General features: G+C 32.6%; 1 protein-coding gene across 9 annotated transcripts in view; it reads left to right on the top strand.

Annotated features, from left to right (window-relative positions):
• Positions 1-16219, top strand: part of ADGRL2 (adhesion G protein-coupled receptor L2) — a 180063-nt gene that overhangs the window by 97884 nt on the left and 65960 nt on the right. For all 9 annotated transcript variants that reach the window (XM_061183963.1, XM_061183959.1, XM_061183962.1 and 6 more), the window contains one exon: positions 705-918. In XM_061183963.1, coding sequence (XP_061039946.1) covers positions 705-918 — 214 coding nt within the window. The remainder of the gene's footprint in view (positions 1-704; positions 919-16219) is intronic.

The raw sequence follows: 16219 nt of genomic DNA, 5'->3' as shown, positions 1-16219 counted from the left end.
CAGAAATTTTGCCCCTTTTGGGGGTTTCAGCTTTTTGGACTGGATTGGAGCAGTGCTGGCTCCTTTGAATGCCCATCTGCTGAATCCTTTCCTTTATGTCAGTTTTCAGTAAAGAGTCTACAAATTGAAATAAGTTATTGTGCCATAAGTATGATACTGTCATAGTGTCTTAGTTATTTTGGGAGACGCTAAGACAAATGTATTTTTAAGATAATTCTATTAACAGCAATTAATATGTCTACATTAAATGGGTAAGTAAGGCCAGTGTCCTGTATAGCAGAGCTTTGATTTCATTTATAAATGAAAACCGTTCCTTTATTAATTGTTGCATTCTGTATTTGTAAATCTTGTCACTCTTTGTAAATCCATTGATCAAATGTGTCATTTTTCTTTGGGTTTACTCAAAAAGGGCCACTTAGTTTCTGATTGTGACTAGGTTATACAGAAAATATTTTATTAAGGTAATTTAAAATTGTCTTATAAAGATGAATAATCCAGCTAAAGATATATATTAAAAATTTAATAATACATTAGTGATTCATAGTAAAGATCCAGAGAATTATTTAATAAATGTATGAATGATGGCTTGAAAAACATACTTTGTATGACATCTCTTGGATATAGACATGACTCATATTACTTGAAAATGCCTTATTAAAATAATATACTTCATAAATGAGTTAATTTTTTTTTTCTTTTTTAAGGTTTCAGCAGAGCAGCTTTACCATTTGGGTTAGTTCGTAGAGAATTATCCTGTGAAGGTTATTCTATAGATCTACGATGTCCCGGCAGTGATGTCATCATGATTGAGAGCGCTAACTATGGTCGGACAGACGACAAGATTTGTGACGCTGACCCATTTCAGATGGAGAATACAGACTGCTACCTCCCAGATGCCTTCAAAATTATGACTCAAAGGTAAATGTTCACGTGTTATTATCCCATTTTAGTTACTACATCCAAATTCGTAAAAGTATTATCATAACTCCAGACTGGACAGATACAGTCCATATCTCAGCCTATTCATTAAACTGAGTTAGGGTTTTACCTACTAATGTTGATTTCTACTTTATAATATTTCAACAACATTTAAATCTCTGTATCATTTTTATATAGATTGACATATCAGAAGGAATATGTATTACATGTTTTTTTATACATCATAAAATAAAAGTAATTGAAATGTAATCTTGTTTTTTAAGCCTTCAAAATTTTGAAATGTTTTATAATATCAAGAATGTTTAAATGTGTGGGTCTTTGGCAATAATTGCTCCTTAATTTTTTTAAATTAGTAAACTTTATTTTTTCAGCAAAAATGAGCAGAATGTACACAGAATTATCATACTCCATCTCCACACATGCAAGACCTCCCTAACCATTGACATCCTGACATCCCCCATCATGGTGGTACATTCGTTATAGTAGATGAACTCACATTGATACATCATCATCCCCCGAAGTCCTCAGTTTGCATTAGGGTTTACTCTTGTCGTTGTACATTCTGTGGGTTTTGATAAATTTATAATGACACTTACTCACCGTTGTAATATCATCCAGAACAGTTTCACTGACCTAAAAATCTTCTGTGCTCCACCTACTCATTCCTCCCTCCATCTAACCCCTGGCAACCACTGATCTTTTTATTTTCTTACAGTTTTGCCTCTTCTGGAATGTCATATAGTTGTAATTGTACAGAATGTAACCTTTTCAGATTGCTTTCTTTCACTTAGTAGTATGCACTTAAGTTTCCTACATGTCTTTTCATGGCTTAATAGCTCATTTCTTCTTAGTGTTAAATAATATTCCATAGTCTGGATGTACCACAGTTTATCCATTCACCTACTGAAGGATTTCTTGATTGTTTCCAAATTTTGGCAATTATGAATAAAGCTGCTATGAACATCTGTTCAGGTTTTTGTGTGGACATAAGTTTTCAGTTCATTTGGGCAAATACCAAAGAGCATGATTTGTTGGATCATATGGTAAGAGTGTGTTTAGTTTTGTAAGAAACTGTCAAACTGTCTTCCAAAGTGACTGTACCATTTTGCATTCCCACTGGCAATGAATGAGAGTTACTGTTGCTCCGCACCCTCACCCGCATTTAGTATTGTCAGTGTTTTAGATTTTGGCTAGTCTAAGAGGTGTATAGTGATATCTCATTGTTTTAATTTACAATTCCCCAATGACATATCGTGTTGAACACCTCTCAGTATACTTACTTGCCATTTGTGTATCTTTATTGGTGAGGTGTCTGTTCTGGTCTTTTGCCCCCTTTTGTAATTGGGTTGTTTTCTTATTGTTTAGCTTTAAGAGTTTTTTATTTTTATATTTTTATTTTTTTGGCCACGCTGCGTGGCTTGCAGGATCCCAGTTCCCTGACCAGGGATCGAACCTGTGCCCCCTGCAGTGGAAGCACGTAGTCCCAACCACTGGACTGCCAGGGAATTCCCTTTAAGAGTTTTTTAAAATATAGTTTGGATAATAATCCTTTATCAGATAATGTCTTTTGCAAATATTTCCTCTCAATCTGTGGCTTGTCTTCTATTGATCTTCAGTTTTAGAAAAACAAACAAAATAAAAACAACAGATTAAGAAAGTTAAAATATATAGTGCTCATTCTCTCTCTCTTTCTTCATATATAGATAATAGGAAGGAAGGGAGGAAGGGGGGAAGGAAAGAAGGAAGGAAGGAGGAAAGAAGATAGAAAGTTATTTGGGTAATATACCAATTTTGGTTAATTTTGTGTTTTAAAAATGATGTGTTGGAAAGTGTGTTATAAACTATAAAATATATGAATGATATCTCTTAACTGGACAGTTGTGTTTCTACAAGTAAATAGAATACAAAGAACTGCTGACAATGGGTATGGACTTTCCTCTGCCTTAACACAGAGCATCTAATTCTTGGCATCTTTTTTTTTTTCGTAAATTTTGGTACTCTTGGCATCTTAATTAGAGTTTTCTTATATGTGAGGTATTAAAATTGTGTTCGTTTTGATTGAAAGTAATATCCAGCAATCCCAGTTATTTGGAACATAGAGACTCTCTGAAGGAACACAAGTTTCACAGAGTTATACAATGTTGATTTTGTATTTTGTTTACTGGGAAAACCCTTTATCTTTCTATTCAAAGCTTACACCCTCTCCTCCTCCCTCTTTTCCCCCACTGAAAACAGTCTTCTGTCCAGTTTTGTAGCTTATATGCTAGTCTACCATAAAGTAGAGCAGCAAATTTTCTAGACTGAGGTCTGATCAGTGTAGGTACAGTGAAATCATCTAAAGGTGGTAAGAGCGATGAAGGAAATAATGGAAAAACTTTTTAAAAAATCCAGTCTATTAAGAGTGTGGGTACAAATTGCTGTAAAATCTCTAATTTCAAACAGAATAGGTATTAGCATATTTTTATTGATAGCAGATTATAGTAAGTTTTTTGTTAATGTTGATACTGAGCAAGATATTTTTAATAAACAAGAGGACATATATAATACTTTTGAAAGATTTCCATCAAAATGCTTTTATTTTTAGTTTTTAAAGGGTAGTTATTAAAAAATTAAAGTAAAATCTTATTTGCACAAATGGCACTGGATAAAGGTTTTTTGTGGTTTTTTTGTTTGTTTTGTTTTTGTTTTTTTTTAAAAACAAAAGTCCTTTATGGACTATGTAGGATTTGAAATCTGGCTTGTGAAACAAACTACGTAGTATAATATACCTTCTTTGGAAGAATGGATTCTGTGCTCCAATAAAATTGTAATAGAACAATTTGCACATAGTATTTAAAAAATTGAGAACTGCCTATAGCAGGCAGACAATAAAGGTAACCCCTGATAATTGACCATTTATTCATTCTTAATATGTTGATTCGACTATTCAGTGGTAGTGATATCACATGAGCATCTAGAAGTAAGCCAGAGAGAAATAGGAAGTGAAAAATGATTATGTACAATTACCTGTTTTTATTAGACTGACAGGCAAAAAGCAGTGGGAGTTAGTACAAAGAGAATCTGAAAAGAGCTGGCCCTGAGGAATTGTACTTTGTAGGTAACTTACTTTTGTTTGGGGGTTATACATTTAAATACATGGTTGAATATCTAGCACAACACATAAGCCTTATCATACTTGTTAATATAAATGTAATTACATATTATAGGAAATGTACAAGATAAGATAGCAAGTTATTTTCATTGTTTCATTATGTTATAAAAGCAGGGCTACATTTTTGATAATACATTTTAAAGGAACTAGAGTTTGGGGTATTTAAATTCGGTGAAAGCATACTGTAATTTCCTTGTTATCAAAATCTCTGAACAATTTACGGTGTGTTAGGGAAAATAAGGGGTTAGTTCCAAAATTGCCTGTAGAAACTCCATTTTTATATTGTTGAATTATACTAGTGGCTTATAATTATTTAATCAACACAAAGACAATTTAAACATGAACACTTTATTGACAAGGAAGACAATGTTAAGATGACTTAAAAATGAGTTTCATAGTGGTAATTTATAAGTACTCATTCTGTGTATGTCAGATTATAAACCCTAAAGGAAGTCCACCATATTTGACTATTACATAGTTTGAAATAGCTGTAAGAAAAATAGGTAGACAATATATTTGCAGCTGAATTATTACAGAATAACTATTGAATGTGTAGAATACTTGTCCCTATTTTTTTAATTTAAAGATATTCTTTCAGTATTTACAAATAAAGTAAGAGTTATTTTCACCAAACTCCTAATAATTTGGCAAATTTTTCCATTTATAGTCATCAAAAAAATGTGTTAATAATGTAGAAAATCAGACTTTTTTTCTTTAATGTAGGAGATTTCTCTTTGGAAAAATTAAATAAAAGCACTAGATATTTTTCTATTAAATTTGAAACTCCCTGTTTTCTACATATAATAATGGATATAGGCACAGAAATTTCAATACCGTAAAATATGTTTATATTATAATTCAAGGCTTTTCTACCCCCCCCCCCCCCCCCACTGTCATCACTTCATCAGTTGAGAGTCAAGTAAATAAACACACTTGTAATTCTTGACTGTGGTGATAGTAAAAGTATCAATAATTGTTATTTATTCTCTATTTTCTATTTCCTGCTCACTTGAAGGTATGAAACCAAGACTCTATTGCCAACTGATTCTACTTGTCTTTTAAGTACACTGAATGGCTCATCCTAAAAAGTGAGAAATGAAACTCTTTCCTAAAATGATATGTTTTAATACTCTATAAAATAATCACCATTAGAGATAATTTTTTTAGCACTCTTTGAAGATAATTGTAGTGGGTAACTTAAATATGAAACAGTTTCAACACTTTGAATTCATTAAAGCAAAGAAAAAAAAACACCTCTTATTACTACTCTGAAGTATTTGATGAATAAGTAAATTAGAATTTTGCTAACAATACTGTTTCTTTGTAGCACTGGGTACAATCTAGTTAAAGTGATGTGCTAAATTGTACCTGAGATCCTCTTCTGGTATTGCTTATAACTGTCCCTTTGTTCATTTATTCACTCTAAGAACTTGCCAGTTCTCATCAAGGTGCTTTGGTGCCTTAGATTATGCTTTGTAATTGTCCTTAGGTTTTTCTTTTTTTATTAGCACTCCAGCCAAGAGATCTGAAAGTAAGAAAGTATGTAAATGTTTACTGGGTTTTAAACAAATATTAAATGTAAGGTTAATGGGCGTAGGTAGGTCCAGTTTTTCAGAGTCTTAACTCATACTATCAGATGTACATCAGTGTACCTCTGTCAGTGCAAAGAGGTTCTAAAAGTAATATGTGCTGCTCTCAAGAAGATGGTAAGAATACATGCCTCAGTTATTTCCCTACAGTAGGAAAGCTGTATTTTGTGTAGTTGATTCAAAGATAGGCCCTTTTTTTGTGTGTTGAAATTGCCCAAGGAAAGTAAAATAGTGTCCTAGACTTCGGGAACTAGCCTGATTCCTTCAAAGATTTTAGCCAATTTTTTTAGCCCACTTATGGATACCAACTGGCTAGAACCTCATAGCACAACTACAGTAGGTTACTTATTAAATAAAATACAGTATATTTTTGGTTGTTAAACTACCGATTTAAGTTCCTTTAAGTTATTTGGGAAACATGGTGGAATATAAATAAATAGTTCAGCAAACAGTTGTTTATACAGATCTGGCACTCACAAGAGTGTTGAAAGAAGAACATACAGATGAAGCAAACATAAACATATAGTTGGTAGTTACAGGTGAACAGATGATATTACCTATAGAAGTTATGTGGTTTGAGCGTGCAAAAAGCTCTAGAAAACACCTGCATTTAAGGGGTAGAGGTAAAGTTACCATCAAGGAAATCAGAACAAGAACAGGAGGGTAGTGTCTCATAAGCCAACAGTAAAGTATAAAAGAGATTCATTTTTTTCTCACTGCTGCTGAAGATTTTTATTCTATTTAGCTCAAATAAAAGAACACATTAGGATTTTTCAGGATAGGAGAGTTTCAGGATAGAAGTTAAGAAAATAGCATTCAGCCTTGCATAGGCCATATGAATTAGATACCACTCTAGTCACAGTCATCCAGGCAAGGAATAAATACATAATCTAGATTTATGAAGTAGGAGTACAACTCAGAGATTTTTTATCTTAAGGGGAAAAAAATCTAGCTTCTAGAACATGGGAACAATTTAATTAAATTAAGCTAAGTAAGAGCCAAAACTTATTTCAGAGCCTAGATCTTGTCCACAAAGGTTGGGATGATGGACATAAGCTCAGAGTAGGGACCAGATTAATCTATTCCCATCCTACACCCCATTCAATAACTTCTCTATCCTTGAATTTTCCTTTTCTAAACCTACCAGTGTCCCAACTTATTATCTTCAAGTATAATAATTATATTTTATTTAACATTGTTAACCCAACAGCAATTCAAGTGGTGATAATTTCTTGTGTGCCTGAGGATTTGAAGAAATGTGTTATTTTATACATAGGTGCATTACTTTTTTCTGTTCTATGGTTCTTTACGTTACAGTAGGTTATAGAGTGAGACTGGAAAAATGAGTGCATTGGCTTCTTCACCTCCCTTCTTGTTACGAAGCAAGGCACTTAACTCTCATAAGGACTCTTTATGGGCGGGAAAAACCATAGGCCATTGCTTCTATTTTAAGGGAGTTACTGAATAACAGATTTTTGGAACTGCCAAGGAATTTGGGACTCATCATAGTATAGCTCTCTCTCGTTTCACTTGGAGAATCAGCTGTCATTGCAGTCAAAACACTTCATCCACATTGCAGCATGTATATTCTCCTCACTTATTTTTAAAATATCTTTGAGAAGGAATGGCAACACGATATCCTTCTTTTTACTTTGTGAACCTTTAAAAAGGTTATTTATTTGCCACAGAGGCTGAAACCTCAAATCGTCTATACCTGGAACCTCATTAATTAATATCTTAGTTGCATGAAAATTGATTCTTAAATAATATTTAATAATTATTCTTAAAAAATTCTGTTACCTAGTTTTGTATATATACTTCTGTTATTTTCAAGTATACTAATAGATATTAAGTGTGTGTAAAATATTTAAAGAAAGGAGATACTTAAATACATGCACACATCCACAGAAAACCTTCATATGACAACTGATGCATGTTGGAAGAGTCTCAGAATTTAACCAAGAAAATCCATTAAAATGTAGTCACAGTTCTGCCAGCGTTCTCTGACAAACTTCATGATTACAGATTTCTGTGTGGGCATACTCTCCTTGACATACAACCCTTTCGACTTTTATATTGATGATTCAGTCTTCATAAAGAAACTTTGTATCCAAGTCAATGCTATATAAAAGAGGTTTTATTTAGTTAATTTTTTGTTCCCTGACCTCTTTATAGGTATCAATAAACTTAAAACTCTTCTTTCTAAGATATTCCTTATTAATCGCATTTTTTAGAGGGAAAAATTAGCTAAATCTGTTCCATCATCTAATTTGATGTTTTGTAATATTTTAGGGGTTGGCATATTTTATTCTTGCGTTATTATCAATACTTGCTAGTCAGGGGGTACCCTTCTCTTGCCTAGTATTTATTCAGTGTACCTATTCATTCTCATAGGGTCTAAGCCTGCCATTTCTGAGAAACTGCAGCCTTACCTTTATGCTGTTTATCCCAAGTGCTTTTATCTATCTGTGGTGTCAGGTTTATCAACCATTTGTCCATTACGATGACATGCATCTGGGCAAAAATAAATAACTCAGATGCTGCTAACTCATCATCTCTGCGATGTATTTAGGTTATTTCCTGTTGGGTGATGGATTTGCACTAATTCTTTCACTCTTGGCTGAGTTGTTTTAAGACAGCTAACTGGAATTACAAGCACCTCTCTTTGGCCAAGGATTGGGAGGTTACTAGCACAAACTCTTGAACCTTAGTACAGTAATAAATAACAATTAAAGCTCTAATTGGTATATCTAATTGAGCACATACTTTGCATGTCACTTACTGATAGGCGTTTAAACCAAAGCACGCATTATAGGAAGGAAAGACTATTGGCAGTAATAAACATGAACCATATTAAACATTCACATTTAGTGTGTAAGAAAGACTAATAAATTATAAAATGGCTTAGAAGACAAATCATCTTAATATCCCTTATGACCCTCCTTATCAAATGTGGAAGAAAGAAACAGTCACATCAAAGATTCTGCCTTACAGGGTCCTCTGTTTCTCCTTTTGAGATGAAAATTAGTAAAATAATTCTGCTGGATAATAAACACTGAGAGTACAAGTGTGGCCTGCTGGTTTTTCTGGTGCTTAATATGTGGGTTTTACCTTTGTGTACTGGTGGTCAAGGAAGCCAGAACCATTTTCCCTAAGGATTATTCAGTGAAATTAAGAGCCCTAAATAATACCATGAAAGTTTGAATTTGATTTTATTTTTGGACAGCTACTGTCAGATGAGAGATAGGGAATATAGTTTTTAAAAGTAAAGACATATCTCATTTAAACTCTGGTGTTTTTATTATTATAAGTGGTTTTTATTTTTTATTTTTTTTTAACATCTTTATTGGAGTATAATTGCTTTACAATGGTGTGTTAGTTTCTGCTTTATAACAAAGTGAATCAGTTATACATATACATATGTTCCCATATCTCTTTTATTTTTGAAACTAAAGTGGAGAGGAGAATAAATAAAAGTGAATATGAATATCCATTTGAATTTTAATGTTATAATAATCTTTTCATAGTCTCAGTTATCACTTATGCCAGCTTTCTCATTTGAGAGGTGAGTGTTATGGATGAGATGACAGTGGTATTTCAGTAGTACAAGTATTGTCATATACCTTGTAGATCTATACTCCCTTAGAACATTCTCTACTACACACTAAACATGGGTTTCTATTTACAAAGTAAATTTAAACAAATTAATTTATTAAGTGACAGAAACCAGGTCTAATTCAGCATTATATTACTACAATGTATTGGACAATCAAATGTTAAATAACTAGATGAAAGCACACTAAATCTGTTTACATAAGACTATTTTCAAATACTCATTTGAGTACTTTGTTTTGTACCTAAGTATGATTTCTTTTTAGTGTGTATCTGCTTTCTGAAGTCATACTACTAGAGTCAGTATATAAATATGACTTACAAGCATCCTTTTAAAAAGTTATACTTGGAACAAGTAAATATAGTTGTTTAATCACAGTTGTAAAGAATAGAAATAAAATTTTATTTTAGAGTTTCAAATCAAGACATAGCCACTATCTTTCCTTTGGATATGGCTTTTTCTTCTGTTTTCTCCTCTTACGAAAAACTCTTAGATAAATGCTACTGAACTGTAATATAAAGCATATTTTCTACCAGTATAAAAAATTAAAAACAAATTATGAATTGTAAGTTCACTTAAGAATTTGGAATTATTTATCTTATGCAGTTCATATAGGCATTTTTATTACCAGGAAATAAATTTATGTATTCATTGAAGCTTTGGAATAATTCCACTGTCTGAAAATATACTGTTTATTATTTTATACATTTTATTATGTCATAAATAATAACAAAATATAATTTTGAGTAAAGTTGAGAATTTTCCATTCTCATTATCCTTTTTATTTTACTGAGATTTCTAATTAAGTTAAAAAAAATTGCCTATATGTTATTTGGTAGAGAAAATATTTTTAATTGTTGGTTTACTATAAATCCTTGTTTTATTTTCTTACTAGCAGCTTAGCTGCTTGACTTTGCCACGTCAAAAACGGGATAGAAATTGTGAGTCGGTATCATTCATAATATACTCTATTGACTAATTTTATTAAATGAAGAGAGAAAAAGATTTGATATCAATCGCTTAAAAACAGCTTAAACTGTCATTTATTATGGCCCTATTAATTTTTCCATATATTATATAATGAGATTGCACATCTATACTATATTAACAACAAAAGCAATAACAGAAAACACCAGTATGGATATCTACTTTGTATATTGCCTAAGAAAAATTATTGTGGGTAATTAGATTTCTGATAGCATTTTACTAATATTTATGTCTTACAGATTTTAGAGACTTATTCTTTTTACTTACTATTTTTTTTAAATATCTTATAGCAATTTAGTTACAGTTTTTAGTGCTGTTTGCTATTCCACAATTAGGATGAGAGCTAACATCTCTCAGATGGTTCTAGGAAAAATCTAGTTTTGAAGAAATACAAAGAAGTGAGCAATTCTGTAATCTTAATATTTATTTCATATAAACCAATCAAGTGTATCGTGTAGCTAATATGTGTTGCAGTTCTCCCAATATTTCTTCACATGTCGTATGCAACCAATAAAGACATGGTTTTAGAATGCCCCACGGCCTTGAAGATAATGTCTGAAATGAGAGTCACTCTGTATAAGTTGTCAATCTCAAGATAGTTTTCTGTTTTTCAGACTATAGGTCTGTCATTTTTAATGAATTCAACTGTAATTTGTGAAAAAAGTACTGTTTCTAAAGGTGGATTTATCATGAAGCCAGTAATGAATCTTTAATGTCAGAGCCTTTTGCTTGCACAGGCCTCTTCCAAGGCATTCTCAGGGTCCCTAGCAGTGGGCTCACAGGGTCATGTTTTTGTAAAATTTGCTGAAGTATGATATTTAAACACCATCTTTTAAGGTTTTGGTTTCATTCTCTGACTTCTCTCTTACAATTCCCCTCATTTATGGTTGCTTAGGGGTAGCTAAGAGCATTTGGGGATTCTGTTAAGTGGAGGTTCAGTTGGTGATAAATTCAGTTTGAGTTTAGTGGGGGTATCTTTATGTGGCTTGTAGACACTCATGTACAGTTTAGTTATTGTTAGCTATTCTGGTGAAGAACTGGCCTCTAGAAGTACTCCTATTACTCATTATACTGCCTTACTGATTGTGACGTAAATGTGCAAGGCCAGATGTCATATTACAGTTTAAAAGTGTCCCATGGCACCTGGCATATGTGGCCAGGTGTGGAGAAATAATGTTTGGAATAAGTGGAACCAGAAGCTAGACTGGAAAATTCTTTCAGTCATTAAAGGGTTCTTATAGATAACTAATCAAAACAGAAGTTCTCTCCTGTATATTCGTGGTGGATTATATACAGTAGTACACAGAGAACATATCCAAAGGTAGTACTGACAATTGTAAATGCCCCATACTGTTCTCCCCTTTTAATGAGTATCATATAAAACAGAATGTATCAGAATACCTGTGTCTGTGGAGCACAGGCTGTAGCGCTTCAATGCACATGAGCACCTGTGACATTGTAGGTACATGCCTAAAGTATCCAAACCATCAATAATGAAAAATAAATTTTGATCAGCTGTTTAGGAGGAAAAGCAAAATTATAGAAAGTGACACTATGAAATTGTGAAGAGACAATCCTAAGATACATGGTGAAAAAATTATTAAGGAAAGAATTGTAAAGGAATAGGAGGCAATTAAATTACTTAAATGTTTTTTAGTTTTCTGGGTTTTGTTACTTGTGATACTTTTAGGCTTTCTGAAAATTTGTGTTGTTTGTTGTGGTTGCCCTTTTTTTTTTTTCTAAATAAGTATTCACTTTGGTACCTTATTTTCTACTTGTAATTTTTTTCTATTTTTTTCCTTAAATTGGTACCCCTAAGTGTTATAAGCTGGAGACCTTACAAAACTTGAAGCCACCCCTGCTATTTTTATTTATAATGTGTTAGTTTCTTGAAATTGGCACAGTGTTCCACTAGACAGTCTTAGGTTGGTGTGTACATTTTAGGATATTTCTTTGTATCTTTTTAATTTTATCTCATTTTGTCTCCTTTATCTTTAATCTCCAAAGATTTAGGGTTTCAGAGAAGAAAGTGAAAAATTAAAAAAATTTAACAAATCAATTTATTAATTTATTTAATTAAGTAGATAAAATATTTATTCATTCAGTAAAAGAGCTGAGATAGAAAAACCCATTTTCACAGTTTATGTTAAATAAATGCTTGGTTTAAAACCTTACTATTATAATATAGACTAAACTAAGGGAGTTTTTAAACTACATGATTTTTAAACAAACTTTCAAGAAATTATACTAATGAGCTTTACTTTTATACTTTCTTCCTACTCTCCCAATTCCCCAGTTTGGGAAGTTTCCTTCACCCTCACCTCCCACTCCTATTAAAACCTTTATGTGGAGAAAAATATTATTTTTAAATTACTGTGTGATGATTTCATAGTAATCATTAATGATTAGTAAGTAATGATTTCAGTAAATTTCTATAACATTTATAATCAAAAAATCTTTTAGTAAGTCAAAGCCTTTTTTTTATTATTACTCTTAGAACTTTCTAAAACAATACAGCAAGAGGAGGAAAGAGAATGAATGCTGAATTTTCTAGGACATTTTAAAATTCGGTAATTTTATTCCATACATTAAATTATCTTATGACGCAGTCCTAAGATGTTCTCATCGTTAATTCATGGAATTCTGTATATATAATTTAAAAGACTGTTTATAAGTAACTTTTGAACTCTAACTGTGAGTTATTATGTGAATGAGACTATACCTTTTAAAAATGTATATAAACGGGTATGTTGGATTGAGATATAGATAATGGTCATTACAGGTATATTATCTGATACATTGATTTAGAACCTTTATATGTGCATTGCCATTTATTTCAACCCTTGACAAGTAGACCTTTATTAAGCTGTGATGATCACTGAATATGAAATGTAACCAAGATTATTTTTTATTCAAACATAATTTAAATATTCATCAAAGAGAAGTTATGCTTGAGACTGACAGAGACTATTAACATCAAAAAATATAATTAACTGCATTGGGTATCATGAAGCAGAGTTAGCCAAATAGCCGAGAGGTCTAATTGCTCTAGAATTTGAGAAGCAATGGTTTTGTTTTATGCTGTAGCTGTGAAATTAATAGTAATGTGGTTTCCTATGTGGGCCAATTAAAAGCTGCCTGTTCAGGTTCATTGCTGTATAGGAAACCCACTGAATATCCCTTAGTAAACAGTATTGACATGTCAGTATGTACAGGAAGATAAAATACAATAAAACCCGTGACAATGAGAAGTGGTATTAAAAGACCTGTTTTTGAAAACAGTCCATTAAACTCTTTACACCATTACAGTGTTGCAGTGGATGTTGTGGTATGCCCTCCACATTCCCCCTTCAGATCAGGCCCTTTTCCCCCCAGCTGCCAAGGGAGTTGCCAGCAGATGGGCTCACAGTGAGTCCCTGCCCAGGAACTGCCATGGGCTGAAGGGATCTTAAATCCTTCTGCCTAGAGGCAGCCCTCATTGAATGCCAGAGTACAAAGGCTTGGCCTTCTCATCTTTTGCTTCATTTTGAGACATCTCTGAAGGGTTCTCCCAACCTCAGAGCTCCCTCCCTGAGGAATTTGCTGGGCCTTTCTCACTCTACCCAATCCTGCTTCACTCATGGCCACACTGATAGCTCTAAGAGCATTATAAGCCTCTCAGAGCTCCTGGCTCAAATTCTGCTTGCCGTGTTACCCAACCTAAGGAAGGTACTGATATAAAAACAAGTCCTGTCAGTGGTATTGGTTACATACATTATAGGAATCTGACAATCAAAAACTAAAATGGTTTTAAAGCAAATTTTAAAAATGCCCAATTCAGGTCTAAAACATGGCATTTTACGTTGTAAGGTTTATCTTTGTCATGTGGTCCTTTTTCTTTAATCAAGGTAATAGGCTGACCTTTGTGATGCTATTCTGCTTTTTAGTTGAATACAAAAAGAAAGCATTCCTGATTGAACCCAAAAGATTTTGCCTTGCCCAGGCTGTAGAGATTTAAAAGTGGGCAGACATTCTAATGGCATTTTGACATTAATGAGGTTGCTGAAATGGAAAAGTTGAAGGGTCAAAGATAAGAATGGTAGCAAGATCTTAACAGTGTTTCTTTTCCATAATAATGACATATCAAATATACTTAAGAAATGACTGTTATTTCTAACATAAAATATGTAATGTTATGTGTGAATGTACTACTTTAAGTATTAGACTACTTTTTGTAAATAAAAATAATGCTAAAATTAGCTATAAAATGTGCAACTTCAGATACGGTTTATTAAATTAGGATAATCTTATTATTTTAGCTGTAATTTTTGTAAGACATTAAAAATCTTAAAATAGCATAATAGATTTTAATGTGTGTAGTGTAATTAGGTATACATTGTGTCTTTAATCTGCAGTGATAAAGATGTTTTCCTGGTCATTCATTACTTAATATGCTTACCCTGTTTATATCTGTGGCTTAAGAGTACATGTTAGTTTTCAGAAGAGCAGTGTTGCTGCTTCGCAGCACACAGCCCTGTACTCTCAAGCCTGTACATGGTGTTAGTGGTATTTAAAGCTCTTGAGTCTAACATTTTATAGCTCACGATGAACTGAGCTTTTCAGACAGGTTACTGATTTGAAGCTAATTCAAGCTAGGAGTATTACATGGAATGGAAGCCTTCTACCGTCAACTGTTAGAAACTTTTACAAACCACGTAAATCAGAGAAGTTTTACTTTGGTTTATATCCTGGTTATGGAACTGTGCTTGACTTCTGAAAATTATATCTTTATCTTTCATTCATTGATTTATGCCTCCAAATAATTACTGAGTGGTATGGTGGGCAAGCTAATGTGTCAAACACTCTAAAGATATTTGTGAACAACTGGTAAGAATATACATTTTTAAGTGTATGGACTGGTGTTTATGAAGTTAATACATTTTAGAATAAAGCACAGTGTTATAGACGTGGTTCAAAGATTCTTAAAACAGACACTCACCTCTCCAAGATATTATAATCTGGTGAAGAAGATGAAATATATATAGAAATAACTATGATACCAAATCTCTCAGATAGCACAGTACATTTCTAAAAACTGATAGAGAAGGGAAAGCGATAAGCAGTGGCATGAAGTGGGAAAATTGTACTATTTGTTGAGGGAGTACTAAGTAACTGTTAAAGGATTTATTCAACTTCTGTCCTCACTCCTTTAAACTTTCTTTACCATGTCCCATCTCATTAACTTTCTTCTTCCTTTTGGGTATTCTGAATTCTTTTCTTGCACTTAGACTTCGGAGGAAAGGATTTTTCAAAGATTGTGTTCTTTATATTTCTCAAAATTATGGAATAGTTCTATAAGATACTATATTTTAAAAATTGTTTTTAACTCTGTAATGTCAATATAGAAGATAACACTAGGGTTTTAAGCCCTTCATACTGACTCTGAAAACAAGGAGTTCACTCTTTTTATAGCAGAGAACAGTAATACGTAAGTTCATATCCATTTGTTTATTTTCTTCTACTTAGATATTGTTTGGATGTGGTATAATTAGTGTATCACAATGCTTTCAAAGTTGTAGGTATTCCTATAACTAGGATATAGCAGCAGATAATGTCATGTATCACTGTTTCTAGTGCCAGAACCACAGGTGGATATAAAATTATCATTTCCTTCCTTCCTTCCATCCTTTCTTCCTTTCTGTCTATTTATATATCATTTATCTATCTGATTTTAGATAATTTCTTGCCTTTGTGACTGAGATGTAGCAGAGGACACTTCCCTTGATCTGTGCTTTTTAAAAAAGGAGCACTTTTGGTAGTACGCTGTAGACTGGATGCTTACGAGTAGGTATTCAGTTATTGAGAATGCCATCAGCAATGCCTTGTTGTTTTCTTATCAGCTTCTTCCTGCTGTCAGCTTGGCATTTATTTCAATAGAAAAGGATTTGCATCAAATGTAAT

Source organism: Eubalaena glacialis, chromosome 3, assembly GCF_028564815.1.
Source record: "Eubalaena glacialis isolate mEubGla1 chromosome 3, mEubGla1.1.hap2.+ XY, whole genome shotgun sequence".
Taxonomy (NCBI): Eukaryota; Metazoa; Chordata; class Mammalia; order Artiodactyla; family Balaenidae; genus Eubalaena; species Eubalaena glacialis.
This window is presented reverse-complemented; position numbering and strand designations above follow the sequence as displayed.